At 41.0% G+C, this 17321-nt stretch overlaps 2 protein-coding genes across 3 annotated transcripts in view; one reads left to right on the top strand and one right to left on the bottom strand.

Annotated features, from left to right (window-relative positions):
- nrip1a (nuclear receptor interacting protein 1a) overlaps window positions 1-16441 on the top strand; it is a 52078-nt gene extending 35637 nt beyond the window's left edge. The window contains exon 2 of the mRNA XM_083547822.1: window positions 10388-16441. Within this exon, the coding sequence (XP_083403948.1) occupies window positions 10716-14033 (3318 nt within the window). The 5' untranslated portion in view covers window positions 10388-10715 and the 3' untranslated portion in view covers window positions 14034-16441. The remainder of the gene's footprint in view (window positions 1-10387) is intronic.
- serpinh1b (serpin peptidase inhibitor, clade H (heat shock protein 47), member 1b) overlaps window positions 1-17321 on the bottom strand; it is a 247623-nt gene that overhangs the window by 197232 nt on the left and 33070 nt on the right. The gene's annotated exons all lie outside the window — the stretch shown is intronic.

Genomic DNA, 17321 nt, shown 5'->3' with positions numbered 1-17321 from the left:
TGTCACCTGGGGGCAAAATGTCAAGGGCATGTAACACAATGTTCATACACAATGTTCATACACAATGTCCATACACAACGTTCATACACAACGTCCATACACAACGTCCATACACAAAGTTCATACACAGCGTTTATACACAACGTCCATACACAACGCCCATACACAACGCCCTTACACAACGCCCATACACAACGTTCATACACAACGTCCATACACAACGTCCATACACAAAGTTCATACACAGCGTCCATACACAAAGTTCATACACAGCGTCCATACACAACGTCCATACACAACGTCCATACACAAAGTTCATACACAGCGTTTATACACAACGTCCATACACAACGCCCATACACAACGCCCATACACAACGTTCATACACAACGTCCATACACAACGTCCATACACAAAGTTCATACACAGCGTCCATACACAACGGTTATACACAACGTCCATACACAACGTCCATACACAACATTAATACACAACGTCCATACACAACGTCCATACACAACGTTCATACACAACGTCCATACACAATGTGCTTTGCCCTCATTCTTTCTCATTTTCTTTCATCTCTATCCAGAGCGTAGAGAATGAAATTCTCAATGCACTCGATTTCTCAGAGTCTCTGTTTCGTTCGTTTGTTTTCAATCGCTCTCATTTGCATGTCATCTCTCCCTCTCTCCCTCTCTCTCTCCCTTGTTCTCTGTCAGTCTCGGTTTCCTCACCAGCACCCTCCTGCTGAGTAGGAAACAGCATCATGGAGGTCAAATCCTTCTGTCTGGGAGTGATAATGATGCTCATTATGTACTCAGTAACCCTGTATTGCTTGGGCTGCATCCTTATTGACAGAATAAGGGCATCGCTATAACGCGCGTCGCAAAAACGCGCGATCGTTACATGCCGGAATAACAGACGATGTAGGCCATATCGTATTAACATATTCATAAGCATTATATAAATAAGTAAATCATACATTTGAAAGTTTAATATTCTAGTTTCTATGTTTAGACTAATGCCAGTGACCCATATGTCTCTTGATGTCCAAGAAATTGTATCTGAAAAATGCAGTTCTATAATAAAATTTTTTTAAACGATGTCCCGGTTGCTTTGCAGCGCCGCTTGTGTAGATTTGAATCCGATTTAAGGAGGGTTTGATGGATTTTCAATCACAGAGTCGAATTACAGAGTCTGAGTTCCTCCTGAGTTTTCAAGCTATTTGTGGTTCTTCCATTTACATTTATGGCATTTGGTGGACTTCCTTATGCAGAGGGACTAACAATTATATCATTGAGGGTTTAGGGCCTTATTCAAGGGCTCAGCTTTGGTGGCTTTGTGGTGGTAGGATTTGAAATCACAACCGTCTGATCGGTCCATTCATCTTCCATTCTTCCCCAACCAGTTACCACAAAGTTCGACACACACAATTGTATCGGACATCTTTAGATACTACTTTCTTCCAGCTTCTCCCATTAGGAGTCGCCACAGCGGATCATCCGTATTCACGATCCGCATGTTTGATCGGCACGTTTGTATGCGTGGTGCCCTTCCTAACGCAACCCTCTCCATTTATCTGGGCTTGGGACCGGCACTAAGAGTGCACTGGCTTGTGCAACCTTAATGGCTGGGGTTGGTTCCCTGACCTGGGATCGAACCCGGGCCGCGGCGGTAAGAGACTGGAAGATCTTCTGCTCTAAAGCTTTTGAACACCTTTGGAATTAATGTAAATGCTGACTGCACCCCAGGCCTCCTCATATTCACACCTATATCTATATATTTATGTTTGACAACATAAAGGAAGTTATATCATAAGGCATTGGGTTCTGATCGGATGGTCTGGGGTTCAAGCCTCAGTATCGCCACGCTACCACTCTTGGGGCCCCTAGCTAAGGCCCTTAAGGCTCCTCTATACTCTAGGGGGGCTGTATCGTGGCTGACCCCGGCATTCTAACATCACTGTGATATGCGGAGAGAGAATTTCAGTGTGCTGTAAAGTACGAAATAAAACTCCTCAGAGAGAAAACAGCGACTCTTTGTCATCACTCCATTTTGTCCCAGTTAATAAATGAGTACATTTGGGAGATTGCTTTAATATATGATTATGGCATGCCACATGTTATTAGATTTGAAAAAAAAAAAATGCAAACTCAGCTTGTTGACGAAGACTAGCTTCATTTTCAAGACGCTCTTATAAGATTCGACCGGTTTGCAGGTCGCACTTCTCTCTACGAGTGAAAGAAAAAAGGACGGAAATAGACGCAATTGGGGAATAACGGTCAAGTCTGTTCGAGCAGCTCACCTCGGCTTTCATCCCTGAGCAGAGCGAGCAGTCGTAGCCCACCTTTCTGACTTCCTGTACACCCCCACACCCCCCCCCCCCCCCCCCCCCCCCCCCCCACACACACACACACACACACACTTATACAGCGGTATGAAAGCAAGAGTGTGTCGACGCAGTGGAGCATCCTCCGAGGCAGAGAAGAAGACCGCCTGCACGTTGCCGTTGTCACCGTGCCAGGATGCAATATCATTGGGACGAGGTGGAAAGCCGTCACTAGTAAAATATGATGAATTATCCCGAGCCGGCAGAGATTTGTGTGCGCTTGAAAAAGTGAAATGAGGGTTTAGATCAGAGTGTGTGTGTCTGTGTGAGAGTGTGTGTGTGTGTGTGGGCAGGAGACGGGAAGCAGTGGCAGGGTTACTGCAGGTTTAATGGTGACCTTGTTGTGCGAGCACTTAGCCGCTGTTCTGTGCTGAGTTGCACCGGGCGAGCCCTCTAATCCCGTAGTGTAGCACAAGCGCACACACACGTACACACACTTGATTAGTGGCAGTGGTTATCTGTGCAGAGGACGAGCCATTGCCCTTTGGCTACTGCTCCGGATCGGGGCACATTGAGGTGTCAAGCCTGGAAAAGAAAGACAGGAAGAAGAGGAAGGGAAAAAAAAAGCGAGAGGAGAGAACGTCTAGCTGAGGGAGAGGGGGTGCTGTGCAGACATTAGTATTCAGACCTGCCTTCCAGCCTGCAGAGCAAATTGATTACCACACTGTACCTGTTCTTGGCATCGGTGCTCAGCATCATGGTAGGTCTCTATACTTGGTGTTGCGATGATTGAGCGTCTGGCCCAGGGACCGACACACGTCACATAAAGCGTGCTTTTTTTTTTTTTTACATTCAAACGTTATTATTCTTCCGCAACGTTTATCGACTTACTAAAGCAGAGGTGTGTATGTATGGAATGCAACATTTAAAAAAAAAACTCATGACATCACAATATAAGCTGGTGAAGTGAACAACACTGATTATTTCTTCATCATGGTACCTGTTAGTGGGATATTTCAGGCAGCAAGTGAACATTTTGTTTTCAAAGTTGACGTGTTAGAAGCAGGAAAAATGGGCGAGCGTAAGGATTTGACAAATTGTGACGTCTAGACGTCTGGGTCAGCGCATCTGCAGCTCTTGTGGACTCTTGGTGCACGTGGGGAGCTGAATGGCTGATCAGTGTATAATTCCATTTACCACATGTAATTCAGATAAGTGGTTTGGATATTTAAAGCTGCAGTTTATACCTGATTTGAGAATTTCTCGTTGAAGCTGGTTGATGCACTACAGGTAATATAGCAGCAAAGTTATATGGACTGGGATGTTCAAAAGGTCCACAAATATTTGTCCATATAGTGTAGCCTGCATTGTGACCTCTATACTGTATACTGTACTGTATATGTTAAGCCTGTGGTATAAATCAGTGCAACAGCAGTCTTTAAAACCAATGTAGAGAGAGACAGGAAGTTGCTGATGACATGATCAGATCTGAGCCGACGAGCCTTTAATTGAACCCTGTGGGACTCTTATATGACTATCTGATCGCTATCTCCTTTAACAGAAAACAGAGACATGGGAAGGTTTTTTTTTTGGTCCTTGGGATCTTATTTGCGTAGCGTAAGCATAATTTTTTATATATGCCACAAAAAAGGTGCAGTTTCATGTGCTTGATGGAACATGTTTATGAATCAGCGCTTATTAGGGCCGTATTAGGCATCCAGCTTGGTGTAAGTTTCCCACAGCGACCAATAAAACGAAGTGGAAAAATTGAGGCAGTCGATATTTCGCCGTCTCTTCGTCGTGTCTCGTGTCTGATTGCATCACGTCGAGCCAATAACAATAACATCTATCCCGGCGTTTATTAGGCCGCAATGGACCCTGTATTTTATTATTCGCGCATTGTCAGGGATTACAGTCAGGACCCCCCACCCCTTCCCTCCCAAGGTCGTTTGTGTTAATGCTTCTCGCGTCTCTGTACACGCTAGTCACTGTCTTACGGATGTTTTCACGGCATCGAGTTATATTTTACTTATACTTCCACATTTTCGCGCAGCAGTCCGACCAGAGTTATGTTTTATACTGATTAGTGCATTTGTAGAGCGCTTTTAACAATGGACATGGTCTTAAAGCAGCTTTACAGCAATAAAGTACGTATAAAACAGTGTATAAGTTTATCCTTCGACTGTGGTGAAGAAACTACTTGAAATGGTATACTGGTATTCTGAGTGGTGAAGTGAAGAACACTGATGATCTTAATCATGGTAACTGTTGGTGACTGGACTTATTTATTAGGCAACAAGTGAACATTTTTTCCTCAAAGTTGATGTTAGAAACAGGAAAAATTGGCGTTTGACAAAATGTGACATCTAGATGTCTGGGTCAGAGCATCTCCAAAACTGCAGCTCTTGTGGGATGTTCCTGGTCTGCAGTGGTCAGAATCTATCAAAAGTGCTCCAAGGAAGGAACAGTGGTGAACCAGCGAAGGCTGGTCCGTGTGGTCCGATCCAACAAACGAGCTCCTGTAGCTCAAACTGCTGAAGAAGCTCATGCTGTTGATGCTCAATGGGTCACGACTGTTTTAGCAGCAAATGGGGGACCAACACATAATTGTATGCCTGGTTGGTCTGTATATCAGATTGCAATGTATGAAAATGATCTTAACAAACTCTAACCCCCTTCTCACACATACCTCACCAGCTGGTTCACGAAAATGATCGGTGGTATCCAAAAGGTTTGAGATCCGTGACCTATGCTATTTATCAGGCTGCACCGCATCATCTGGTTGTTGTTAATTTTCTCCACAACAGCACACGATGTTGCCTTTTATTTAACCAAAGCTGATCTGCCATTAGGGTCATAAATACTTTAAAGTAAAGGTCATGCTGTAACACAAAACAGTGCTGTTTGAGCCCGTGTGCAGTTTCCTACGTTTTGGATGAGCAATGGCAATGTAGGTCATGCTAATGCCTGTTACTCTGTGATTGGTGGAGCACTAATGAGGGAGTCCAGCTGGAAAATGGCAGCGTGTGATGCCCGTCATGCTTCTTTACTGAAGTAGGTCATGGTGACCGAGTTCGAGAGGTGCCATGACTGACTGAGTCATGAAATGTTATCTTAGGAATGTGTTGTTGCAGCTCTGGCGTGCGAGCGGGGCTTAAGCGGCGTGCTCACGTTCGAGTCGTGCCAACCTTGAGCTCGCATCGTAATGCTGAAGCCACATCTGCGCAGCAAAGAGTTGTCAGATGTTGGATGTGTATGCGCAAAAAAGCAAGGGCAGGTTTGTCACTTTTTATTAGGGCCTAATGCTTTGTATGGATGCCAGCTGTTGCATCAACTCAAACAGTCCTGGCTCAGGGAATGACCTTGACTTCAAACAGGAGCGGGGTTCTGCTCCTCCTTTGCCTCATCATGCATTTTAAATAGCGTAAATGGAATAAAATTTTTGGACCGTGGACATAATTTATTACGTGCTGTTTTTTTTTTTTTTTCTTTCTGTCTCCCAGGGTCAATTAATCTTCAACCTTGCTCTTGACAAATGAAGGATCCAGTCCGGATATCGAGGCCTTTCCATTAATATCAGGCTGCTCATTTTGCAGGGAGTTTTTTCCCCCCCTGCAGGAAACATGCTCAGGCGTGTCTTCACTCATCTCTTATGGTGATAATGTAATGACGTTGTAGACCTGAATAGAACAGACGCTACGGGGGTCATAAATAACCAGGATTTTACAGACTCTCATATTGAATAACCCCTGCTCAGTCACATTCATGACCTCGCTCGGGTGTCAGGGTTCGGATTCTCTTTTTGTGTTAATGCTGGCGTAAGATACTTAAAATGCCTGCGCGTCAAATCAAATCGTTCCGTAATGCATTAAGAAAAAACAACCATCAATCCGTATAGTGTGCATATACTAGGGGTGTAAGGGTACAGAAGATTCACGGTCAATTTCGGTACAATTGGGGGGGAGGAATGCAAAGCATAAAATTGCTTGTCGTTTTTTTAATTCACGCAGTTTATTATTATGAACATTTGTGAATATCAACAGGTTGCATTTTTTTTTAAACTATCTGACATAAAATGCCTGCTTGGTTTAAATTAATAAAAAATATATATATAATCAAATAGAATAAATCAATTAATTAATTTATTTATTCTTTATTATACTGATTATTGACACTGAGTAATCGATTAAATTGGCACAAATTAAATCAATTAAATAATAATTAATTAAATAATAAATAATTTTATTTAAATAGTTTACATTTGTTAGACCTGATTTGGGTAATATATATGTGTATATAAGTGTGTGTGTGTGTGTGTGTGTGTGTGTGTGTGTGTGTGTGTGTGTGTGTGTGTCCGTCCTTCATACATTTTCTGTACATAAAACGTAAAAAAGAATCCATATTGCCTGTTGTAAAAACGCTAGCAGTGACAGGAAGTGCCGTTTTCACACATGCGCACTATGAATCGTGTTTCAGGTACGGAGTAGGTGGAGACTAAACAAACATGCGGTCCGCCACTTAAAAGCGTCCGTGAGGAAACTCGACATTGTAACTGTTTTCAGCATGGTGATGCTGGGATTTGAACTTGTGACCTTCCGATCCAAACTCCGATGCTTTATCCACCTCCAGATCTCGCTTGAATGGACTTCTATAGATCTCCAAACCTATTGAACATGATGAATCACCTCACCTACATCAGAACTTACTTTACACCTGACTTTACTAACACCTTTGTATCTGAATGAAATCTCCATAAAATTTACTGGAGCAGAAGAGTGGAGCTTATTATAACAGGGAATGGAGACTAAATGTGGAATAGGATGTTCAAAAAACACAGAATCTTATGTCCAGGTGTCCACAAACGTTTGTCCACATAGTGTACGTACATCTACATGTGTCTGGATGAATAATGAGAGAAGTTTTTACACATCCATGTTTAACAATGTTAACAATGTCGACAAAAACAAGGGGCTAATTTTATCTATAAAAGAGACATTTTGGACAAATGCACTTTTATTTCTTTCAGTGTCGGAACTCAGAGCCCGTCTGAGATTGTGATTTAATCAACAATTATTAAATTATTAGTAAATAGTTAAATCTTCTCCCAAAATTTTAAGGTTATCAAGAAAGCTTTGAATTTTTTTTTTATGTTGATTTAGTTTAGCAAGTCATCATGTTAATACAATTGAAGTGACAATTCCGAACATTAGGAACGTAGTAGCACGTTAGTTTACGTGACCAAAAATAAAATCACTTCATATAAAAACGGAACTTTATTGAAATGAAAAAGCTGAGAAAGGAGCAAAACCAGAACTTTTTGTGAGGCTACAATAAATGTCCCTGATGAACTCCTGATGTTTTAGAGTTTTATCTTGGAAGTGGTGGGATTTTTAGGGTGGTCGCTCAGTGGTTAAGGTTCTGGGTTGCTGACCGAAAAGTCGGTGGTTAAAGCCCTTATTTTGCCAAGCTGCCACTTTTAGGGCCCTTTTGCAAGGCCCTTAATCCTCTGTGCTTCAGGAGCATTGTATAACCTCTGACCTCAGCGTCCGAACATGCAAAGACTAATTTTACTGTGCTGTAAAGTACATGTGACAAATATAAACCCCCCTTTACATTCATATAGTGAATAAGCAAAATCTATTATGATATATTAAAAATAAATACTTTGTAAAGACGCTCATCCACATCGGAGGTTGTTCGGTTCGTTTCCAAGGCAGTTAGTGGGTTTCGCACTTGCCACCATTGTTTCATGGAGCACTAGCTTGACAAGGTCATGAGATCTCCTTCCCTTTTATGGTCTTACAGGAAAGCAAAGCCAGCAAGTGGTGCCAATTAGCGTTAGCTGCGGTTAGCTCTGGCATTGCACCGATTGCCGAGCGATATCACTTGCGTTCGGTCTTGTTTCGTATTGATCAAGTCATGACTTGTTTTTGTTTTTTTTGTAGAATTTGTATTGAAATAACTGTCAAATTAAAGAGGAATTTTAGAGTCAACGAAGAGTCTTATGACTGGATGGAGATAAAAGGATTTGTCGAACGTGGAATCTAAATATGAGACGACTTCTGACCTGGCAGCCGTGCAGTTATTTTATTTTGGCAAGAGTTCTGTCTTAACCTTGTGTCAATCCTCCCACTATGTTTTTTTTTTTTTTTTTGCTTAGTATCCATCAACTCGAACATGTCAAACGTGATACGATTCAGACGGCTAATATGCGTCTAGCAAACTAAGAGAAGTGGAAACTCAATGGTTTTGTGCTACTGATCATAAGGTTGTCAGTTCAAATCCCTGCAATGATACCAGGACTCCCGTGTCGGGTTCTTGATCCTCAGTTTGAATAAAAAAAAAAATACATCTCAAGCGTTCCTTGTTGCTCTGGATAGGTATCGCAGCTGACAGATGCAGGGATAAGAGGTGTAGAAGGACAGAAGTGATCAAATGCTTCTTGAGCATGAGCAGAACTAATCCTCGATTGTAATCGTTTGTGCGACTTGACTCCAGCCTGACTTCCTGCATTGTAGAAAAAACATTTATTTTAGACTTTTATTCATATCATTAGATACGGTTTAGAGACAGTGGCATTGAGTAAAAGACAGGAGGTGGAGCTGGAGGTAGCAGAGCTGAAGATGTTGAGATGTTCGTTGGGAGTGACGACGATGGACAGGATTAGAAATGAGTTTATTAGAGGGACAGCGCATGTAGGACGTTTTGGAGACAAGGTGAGGGAGGTGAGATTGAGATGGTTTGGACATGTGCAGAGGAGGGACATGGGGTATATCAGTAGGGGAATGCTGAGGATGAAGCCACCAGGAAGGAGGAAAAGAGGAAGGCCAAGGAGGAGGTTTATGGATGTGGTGAGGGAAGACATGCAGGAAGTTGGTGTGAAAGAGGCAGATGTAGAGGACAGTGGGGTATGGAGACGGATGATCCGCTGTGGCGCCCCCTAATGGGAGCAGCTGAAAGAATAAGAAGAAGACACTATAGGTTTGGGTTTACAAGTTCAAGTGAACGCATTATTTTATTATACCACATCCAAAGACGTCCTGAACAAGTGAGTGCTTCCAGGTTTGTGGTAGCTGTTTGGAGAAGAAACACATTTGGCAGGAAAGGTCAGGTGTCCCTATACTTTTGGCAATATTGTGTGTGTGTGTGTGTGTGTGTGTGTGTGTGTGTGTGTGTGTGTGTGTGTGTGTGTGTGTGTACACTGCAAAAACTCCTCATCTCGATAAGACTTACAATCTTATTTCCAGCCATCAAAATCTAAAGAGCAGATTGTGTAAGAATATAATGATTGTTTTAAGATTTTTTGCTTAGTAAAGTTTAGTTATTTTACCTGCAATTTGAGATTATTAACATTAGAGACGTCATTTGAGGCCTTGTATCTTTTAAGACTTTATTATAATAAACCTTTTTTTTTTTTGTACATACAAAGTACTTATGGCTTTGTTCTGTAGTTCGAGTTCAGTTTCTCATGTTGGATATCTTTGTGTTCAGTAACGATGTTGCAATAAGTTGAAGTTTTTAATAGAAGCAGCAAGTAATTACTTTGTTTCACAAGTCTTCATTTAAGTAAATAATTGTGGACAATACGCGATATGTGATACATGATACAATGCGTGATCTTGATTTGAACAATAATCTCGTTTTTCGTTTCAATGCTCTGTCTCGTTTTAAGACTTTCTTATTCTTAAGAATTCTTAAATGAAGTTTTTTCATGCAAATAAAGAAAATATATATATATATTTTTTTTTTATTTTAACTGATTTTTTAAACTGAATTAGACTAAAATGACTGCTTGGAATAAGCGTTTAATTGCTTATTTTAAAACATGTTGTATGTGTATATGTTTCGGATATAATTATCTCACTGCATCGGCAGATCATTTGACTTGTGTCTATTTTGTATCTTCTTAAATCATGCATTTCTGTGTTATATTTAGATGGATATTTTTTGCAGTTATTGTATTACATCTTGAACAATTTCTGGATAGAATGTATCCAAAATTGTGAGTTTGTCATTAATAAATTCTTTTTATTTATTGTTTTTTTTATTATCCAGGACCAACTGTGTCTGTGGTCAAGACATCGTGGTGTGACCAGTTGCTCGAGTTAATACCCAAGAAGCAAACTTGTTCCATGTAATCTAAGATGTAGACTTATAAGATCACCATGACTGTGGTCAGACCTCTGCCATTGAACGAACATATTTGAAGTCATTCTGTGACAGGGAAATACCCTACCGATTTGCACTTCATCTCTCAAACCAGTGTGGATTGATAACCGTGCAGCGAAAAAAAAAAAAGCCATCGGATCTCTTTGGAAACTGTCCAAACGGTTTTTTATCTCTGTTGTGGTGGCCAGCCATAGAAGAGACCATAATATTGAACATGACTCATGGGGAAGAGACTGGCCCTGAGACACACCAGGATTCTGCTGTTCTAACATATCTGGAAGGCTTACTCATGCATCGGGTGGCAGAAGCACAAAGCGCCACAGCAACACAACCGAGTGAGGCTGAAAAAGGCAACGAGGAGCAGAGAAATGATGAGACACCAGGGCTTAAATTGCCCAAACAAAAAAGCGTTCAGCAGGAACATGATAAAACAGCTCCCCAAGCAGGGTCAACGCATCATGTGAAAAAAGCTCGCCTGCTTCGCTCTGAAGTCTGGACTAAGCATGAGAGCCAAGTTCGAAAAGTGTCCATGCCCTCTTCTGAGCTCAACGGGAGAAAGCAGGAGCACTGCGGAGGGCTAAATGGTTCCCTCCAATGTAAAGGCGAGAGCACGTTGCTGGCGAGTCTGCTCCAAAATTTCAGCACAAGACTCCAAAATGTGGCTCTGTCACAGCAGATTGAATCACAAAACGTGACACAACAAACAGCATCCAGTTCATTCAGCAACCAGCCTGATAAAGAGGACAAGATACCCGAGCATGGCCATGGATCTGATGGATCTGGTCTACATTTGGGAAACAGTACAGTGCAGACCAGTCAGAACTACCACCATGAGCTGCCCAGCCAGGAGAGGTTATCAAAATCTCCAGGGGCATTACAGCATAGTGCTCGGTCCTCCTCAACCGAATCCCTTCATTGCACCGAGCGTTTAAAAGCTGTAGCCAGTCTAGTAAACATCAGGTCGAGTCCAGCCCCTTCACCGAAACCCAGTGTGGCTTGCAGTCAGCTGGCTTTGCTGCTTTCAAGTGAGGCTCATCTGCAGCAGTATTCCAGAGAACATGCACTTAAAGTTAAACTTGCTGGGCGAACTGCCAGTGAAAGGCTTGCTGCCATTGCTACACAGCAAACTCAAGAAAAGAAACAGCCCTCAATATCTCAGACTAACTATATCGGACTTGGTTGTTTACAGCCCAAAAATGGGGTAAATCCTCAAAAGCCAACAAGCTCAAGCAGACAAAGCCAAAGTCTTTGTTCAGGGCAAAGTAGGTCAGCGGGTTCGGTGCGGAGAACACATCCCTTCAGGGAGCGCAGACCTTTTGAAAAGCATGGCAGGCAATCACAGAACTGCAGCAGCCTGCTTCTTCAGCTTCTTAACAGCCACAACACACCGCAGAGAGTTTATTCTCAGGATCACCCGAAAGACGACGTCAATATCTTTTCTAGTCGAGGGTCTCCTATGTTCTCCGACAGCGAGCACTCGAATTCCAACAGCCTAGCAAAAGATAGCAGTGACGCTGAGAGTACTCGCTCCAGCTGCTCTCCGATCGACCTGTCTTTAAAGAGCAAAGCGAACATCTCGACACTGCTTTCCTCTTCATCCTCGCCTGCACATGACAGGGTCACGGAGTCTGTGAAAACCAGGTGGACTTCAGAGAGTCCAACTTTAAAATTCCCTCCAGAGTCTAAAGAGTTACACATTTGTTCAGAGATTAAACCCCACCACAAGGTTACCCTTTTGGAATTGCTCCTTGATCAAAAACACATTGAGAAAACAAGCAAAGCTCCTCATAATCCAGATTTACAGTCCAAGATCCCACCTAAGGTCAGTAGTGCATCAACAAGTAATCACACTCTTTTCTATCCAGGTCAGTGTAAAGATACAAGAGAGCCTAGTCCTAACTGTGGACTGAATACCAGAAGTCCTAAATTACTGCCAACGTTTTCTCAAGGCAGAGATTGTAACATCCGAGCGTCTCCTTACGGTGTGTATAACTCTCCTCATACACAGTCAGTGCCCTTGGATCTGTGTAAGAATAAACCGCTTGCAAGTGGTTCGAGTGTCAAAGAAGCAGCTTTTAGCGCGAGTAAGCTGCTACAAAATTTAGCTCAGTGCGGAAAACAAAATGCTGCCAGCTCCCCCACGCCGAATCCTCCTCTGCCTCCGGTCAAAAGACAAACCGAGGAGTTTAGAACTTCAAAGTCTTCAACTTTGTTAGAAACGCTTGCCGTACCAGTACAGAAAAATAGCGCACCTCATGTAAAATCGCAAAACTCTCCAGTGGCAGAATCTACAAAACATAATTCAGAGATTGAGAATCTTCTTGAGAGGCGTACGGTTCTACAGCTGCTTTTGGGGAATAAATCTCAAAGAGTTGGCAACAAGCGAAAGGGAGAATCTGCAGGAAAGCAAGAAAATTGTTCTGATACCCCTCACAGCGCACTGAACAGACCATCGCAAGATCTTGCAGTCAAAACCGAGCCTGTCGAAGATGAAACGTCTAATGATGAAAAAGTTTCGAATCAATGGCAGAACAAATTAGTAGAGTCCCACAGGCAGAGTCCCCATGCTCCCAGTCAGGGAATTATAAAGCATGAGCCACTTTCTCCAGTGGCTGCCCCTAGAGATGGTCTTCTATCTCATCTCCTGCATCAGAAGCCCAGAAACCTAAAGCCAAACATTTTAGAGCACTCAAATCAGGGATGCATTAAGGATGAACCAGTGGAACATCACCAAGGACCAACCATCCCAAAGAAGAGGAAATTTTCAGTCAAACCGGAGGATCATAATAAAGTGACCCGGCAGAGAATGTGTAATAGTTTTGGCAGACAGAACCATGATAGTGATTGCTCAACCTCTGGAATTCCAGAGTCTCGAGAATCCAGCGACCCATCCAGCCCTCCCCTGGCAGACAGTCCACCAGTTAAGTTCCCACCATGTGAATCACCGTGCAATGAAAACGGTGGATTCAATGTCCTGAAGCAGCTACTTCTGTCAGACAACTGCTTGAAAGAACTGTCTCAGTCAAGGGGTACGTTTACTTCGCTGGAACGCCCGGTTCAAAACGGTAGTACGATCAAAGAACCACGTAACAACGGTGAGCACCAGAGCTTTCACCAGACCTTGAACCAGGGCAAGCCACCTTCAGCAACAGCAGGAATGAACAGAATAGAGTCTTCTTCAGATGTTCAGCAGGATTCGTCCAGGTCAAAATGTAACACGGGTTCGCAGAGACACCTGAAGGCGTCGAGTGGTTTCGTGAACGGTGACAAAACCAAAAACGGCCACCTGGATTCTCCACGATTGACTAAAGCGAACCCTATTTTGTATTATATGCTTCAGAGGAGCAATGCACATTTGGTTAGGGACAGAGTGGAGCTCGAAGCTAAATCAGGACCTTGCAGAGTGCAGACTAAAGAGAAAGATGAGTCTGAGGCCTTTGACCTCAAAGTACAATTGCAACAAAACCCACATCACAACGGAACTCATAGCTGCGACTCTCCGCGGATCAACGGGTCACACAAGAAGTCATAAAGAAGACTGTTTCAAAATGAAAAGTTCTTTTCCTCATTCTTCTGGATTCCTTATTGCCCTTTTGTTAATATGAAGACTGCTGTCGACTCTCTATTCTATAAGCTCAGTGCTGCTTTTTTTGCCATTTCATATCCAGATGATTTCCAATTTAAAAAAAAAAACATAAAAAAACCTGTTGTTGAAATAGAAAATGTTTGTGATGCTCCTGGTAATATCTATATCTACATTTCCTAATCAATCCTCCTCCATTGTTGAATTATGATCGTTTTTTTCATAGTCAGTTATGCTGCAGTGGGACAGGTTATACAATTGGGGTTTTTTCAGGCAGCATCCCTGAGGAAAGATATTTAGAATTTTCTTTGGTATTTGCTGTAAAAAAAAAAAAAAAAAAAAAAAAAAAGTACACAGTTGTTTGTGCAGCCCAAAGATTTTCATCGATTTATAAAAACATTGTATAGTATGTGCATGATATGAGATTTGTATCATTTGGTATTGGTGACATATATATATACATACATTCATACATTCATACATACACACACACACACACACACACACACTCACACATTGGAAACCCTGAGTCTTTTATGTTTTTTTAGAGAAACATGCATGTTCCTTTCACTTCAATGCAACAAACTCAATACTCTGACCAAACAATTCTATAAATGTCCAGACGCTCCACTTTATTTTCATTGAAAAAAATCATCCATTAGCATGAATTACCGCTGAACACACACTTGGACGCTTTCAGCTGAAATACTTCGCCGTGCCTCTCGTAAAAACTCGCCAAAGATGTTCTTCACTAGTTGGAGATTCCTTACTTGTGATGCAGTTCATCCCAGAGCAGAGATCGTTATCACTCCAGACGACTGTTAGATCTCTAAATAACACTTCGGTTCCGATGAGCCGCAGTCCAGACGGAACTGCATGGTGTTGAAGTGTGGAACGGGAGCCATGTTGGTTCACTTTCCGGAACCTTCACTGCTCCAAAACAACCCCAAACCAATAATCTTCCGCCTCCATGTGTGAGTGTGGGGGTGAGGGAGTCTGATCTTACCTCCTGTTCTCCAGTTCTTCTGAATTCTCTTCCACTCATTCACTTCTCTATTCGTTTTGCTTTTTACTGGGTTTGTGTCATGACAAACTAAAGGAACATGCCCATGAAAGACCAGGTGTTCCCAGTTTCTTTTTTTTTTTTCCTAATTTAAGAAATACTTCTTTACAAGCAACTCAGTTCTCCAGTATTTCATTGCACCAAGCCAAGAATAGAGATTTCTGCAGTACCCTATATGAAACTGAAGAAAATAGTACAAAATAAACATTCTTTGAAATGTCGCTCAGCTAAAGACGAAGATTTAAAACCGATCATACGAATAAGTATCGGCGTCAGCACGTGCCGTATGTGTTTATGCGATGAAGATGCATTGAAGGACAAAAAAACAAGACGAATCGAGCGTTTTCTCAGTTACGTGCAGAACGTGTCGTTTTTACGGTCGTGTTTTTTACAGGACTACCGTGTCACAACTCATTTCCCACCTACAGTAACGGCGTTAGGTTTTCACGAACGGGAAGAAGGGAACACAACACCTTCTTTTTGTCCCCTCGGTCTTCAAGTCTTGGTAGAAACTATATTTATGTACATACTGTAATCTTTATGAAAGATGGATTTTATATGAACGAAAAAAAAAAGGAGAAATGTTTTAGTTTTGGAATTTCCTAAAGTGTCTCTCTTACACACACACACACACACACACACACACACACACACACACACACACACACACACGGCTATTCATGGCTGTGTGAACATGTACATAATTAAAGACATTTTTTTTTTTGGTCCTACTTTTTTTGCATGTGTCTCGGTTAAAAAAAAAGGAGAAGAAGACAAAACTCCGTTCTGCAACGATGTTGTGTTATGTCAGATATACAACAGTCCACTGCTGCCTGTTGCATGAAGATGCATGAGAAGGTTTCTACGTATTACTGCTCATGGAGGAATTCAAGTCTTAAGCATAATTACTATTTTGTCATGAAGCCTGATTACAGAAGAAAAAAAAAAAAAAGGATTGTCTGTTGATTCTATGAAATGGACTGCTGAGTAAAATATCCGATCTTTTGAAAGAGACGTGCATATAAATAAATGAAAAATTATTATATTATTATATTATATATATATATATATATATATATATATATATATTTATTTTGGTTTTTATTCTATTTTATTTTTTACAAGAGAAAACCAACAAAAAAACTAAACAAACAAACCCGATAGAGCAAACAATCACGGTCGTGTACGGAGACGGGTGCGATCACGGATTACGTCGAGGGTTTTTTGGTTATTAAACGGCAAGAAAGAATAAAAGGATATACGAATAAATCAATAAATACATGTTTGGACTGCAGCATATTGAATATTATTGTGATATCATTTTTAAATGTGTTCATTTTTGGTGTTTACTTGCACAGATTTTGAATAAAGTTCCGAAATGCACAAAGCAAAATTTCCTTTATTTATTTATGTGTATATTTATTTATTTGGGATGTTTTTCCATTGAACTGATCATTTATATTATTATTATTAATATATTCATATATTGTAAAAAAAAATAATTTTTTTGTTGTATTATTATATAAAAATAACAGTGATATATGGTATATAATAATAATAAAATAATAATAATAATAATAAAATAATAATTATTATTATTACACTAAAGTGCAAAATTTTGCACACTAAATATTTTTTAAGAGCCCAAATTGTCTATGCGAATATATTAATATATTAATAATATCATAAATATTTTCAGAGAGGTAGTATAACCCGACTCAAAATGTTTTTCCTTGTATTTTTTGCAGGTCATGATTAACGTTTGAGTTCTTAGGATTCCTTGATAACGAATGATAAAAAAAATTGCATATTAACCTTTTTTTCCATTCAAAACCCACATCAAGTCAAGTCAAGTCTTCTTTATTTTCATTTCAATTTCATTTCATATCATATACAGTGCAGTGAAACACAGTGAAACAAAGCAGCGTTCCCCCAGGAGCAGTGTGTTACAGCGAACAACATAAATTAACAAAAGTAACACAGAAGTGAACACAACTCTAAACTAACAACACAAAGTGCACATGTGCAACATTCAGTGCAAAAAAAAACCAACCAAACAACAAAAAGACAAGATGCATGAGACAGGAGCAACAATAACATAATAACGTCGACTAGTACAGTAGGTTGTCAAGAAGGATTAAGATAAGATATACTGCCAGTGTTGGGCAGTAACG

This window comes from Silurus aristotelis, assembly GCF_946808225.1.
Source record: "Silurus aristotelis genome assembly, chromosome: 8".
In the NCBI taxonomy this organism is placed as follows: Eukaryota; Metazoa; Chordata; class Actinopteri; order Siluriformes; family Siluridae; genus Silurus; species Silurus aristotelis.
Note: the sequence above shows the minus strand (reverse complement) of the source record. Positions and strands in the feature narration are given on the sequence as shown.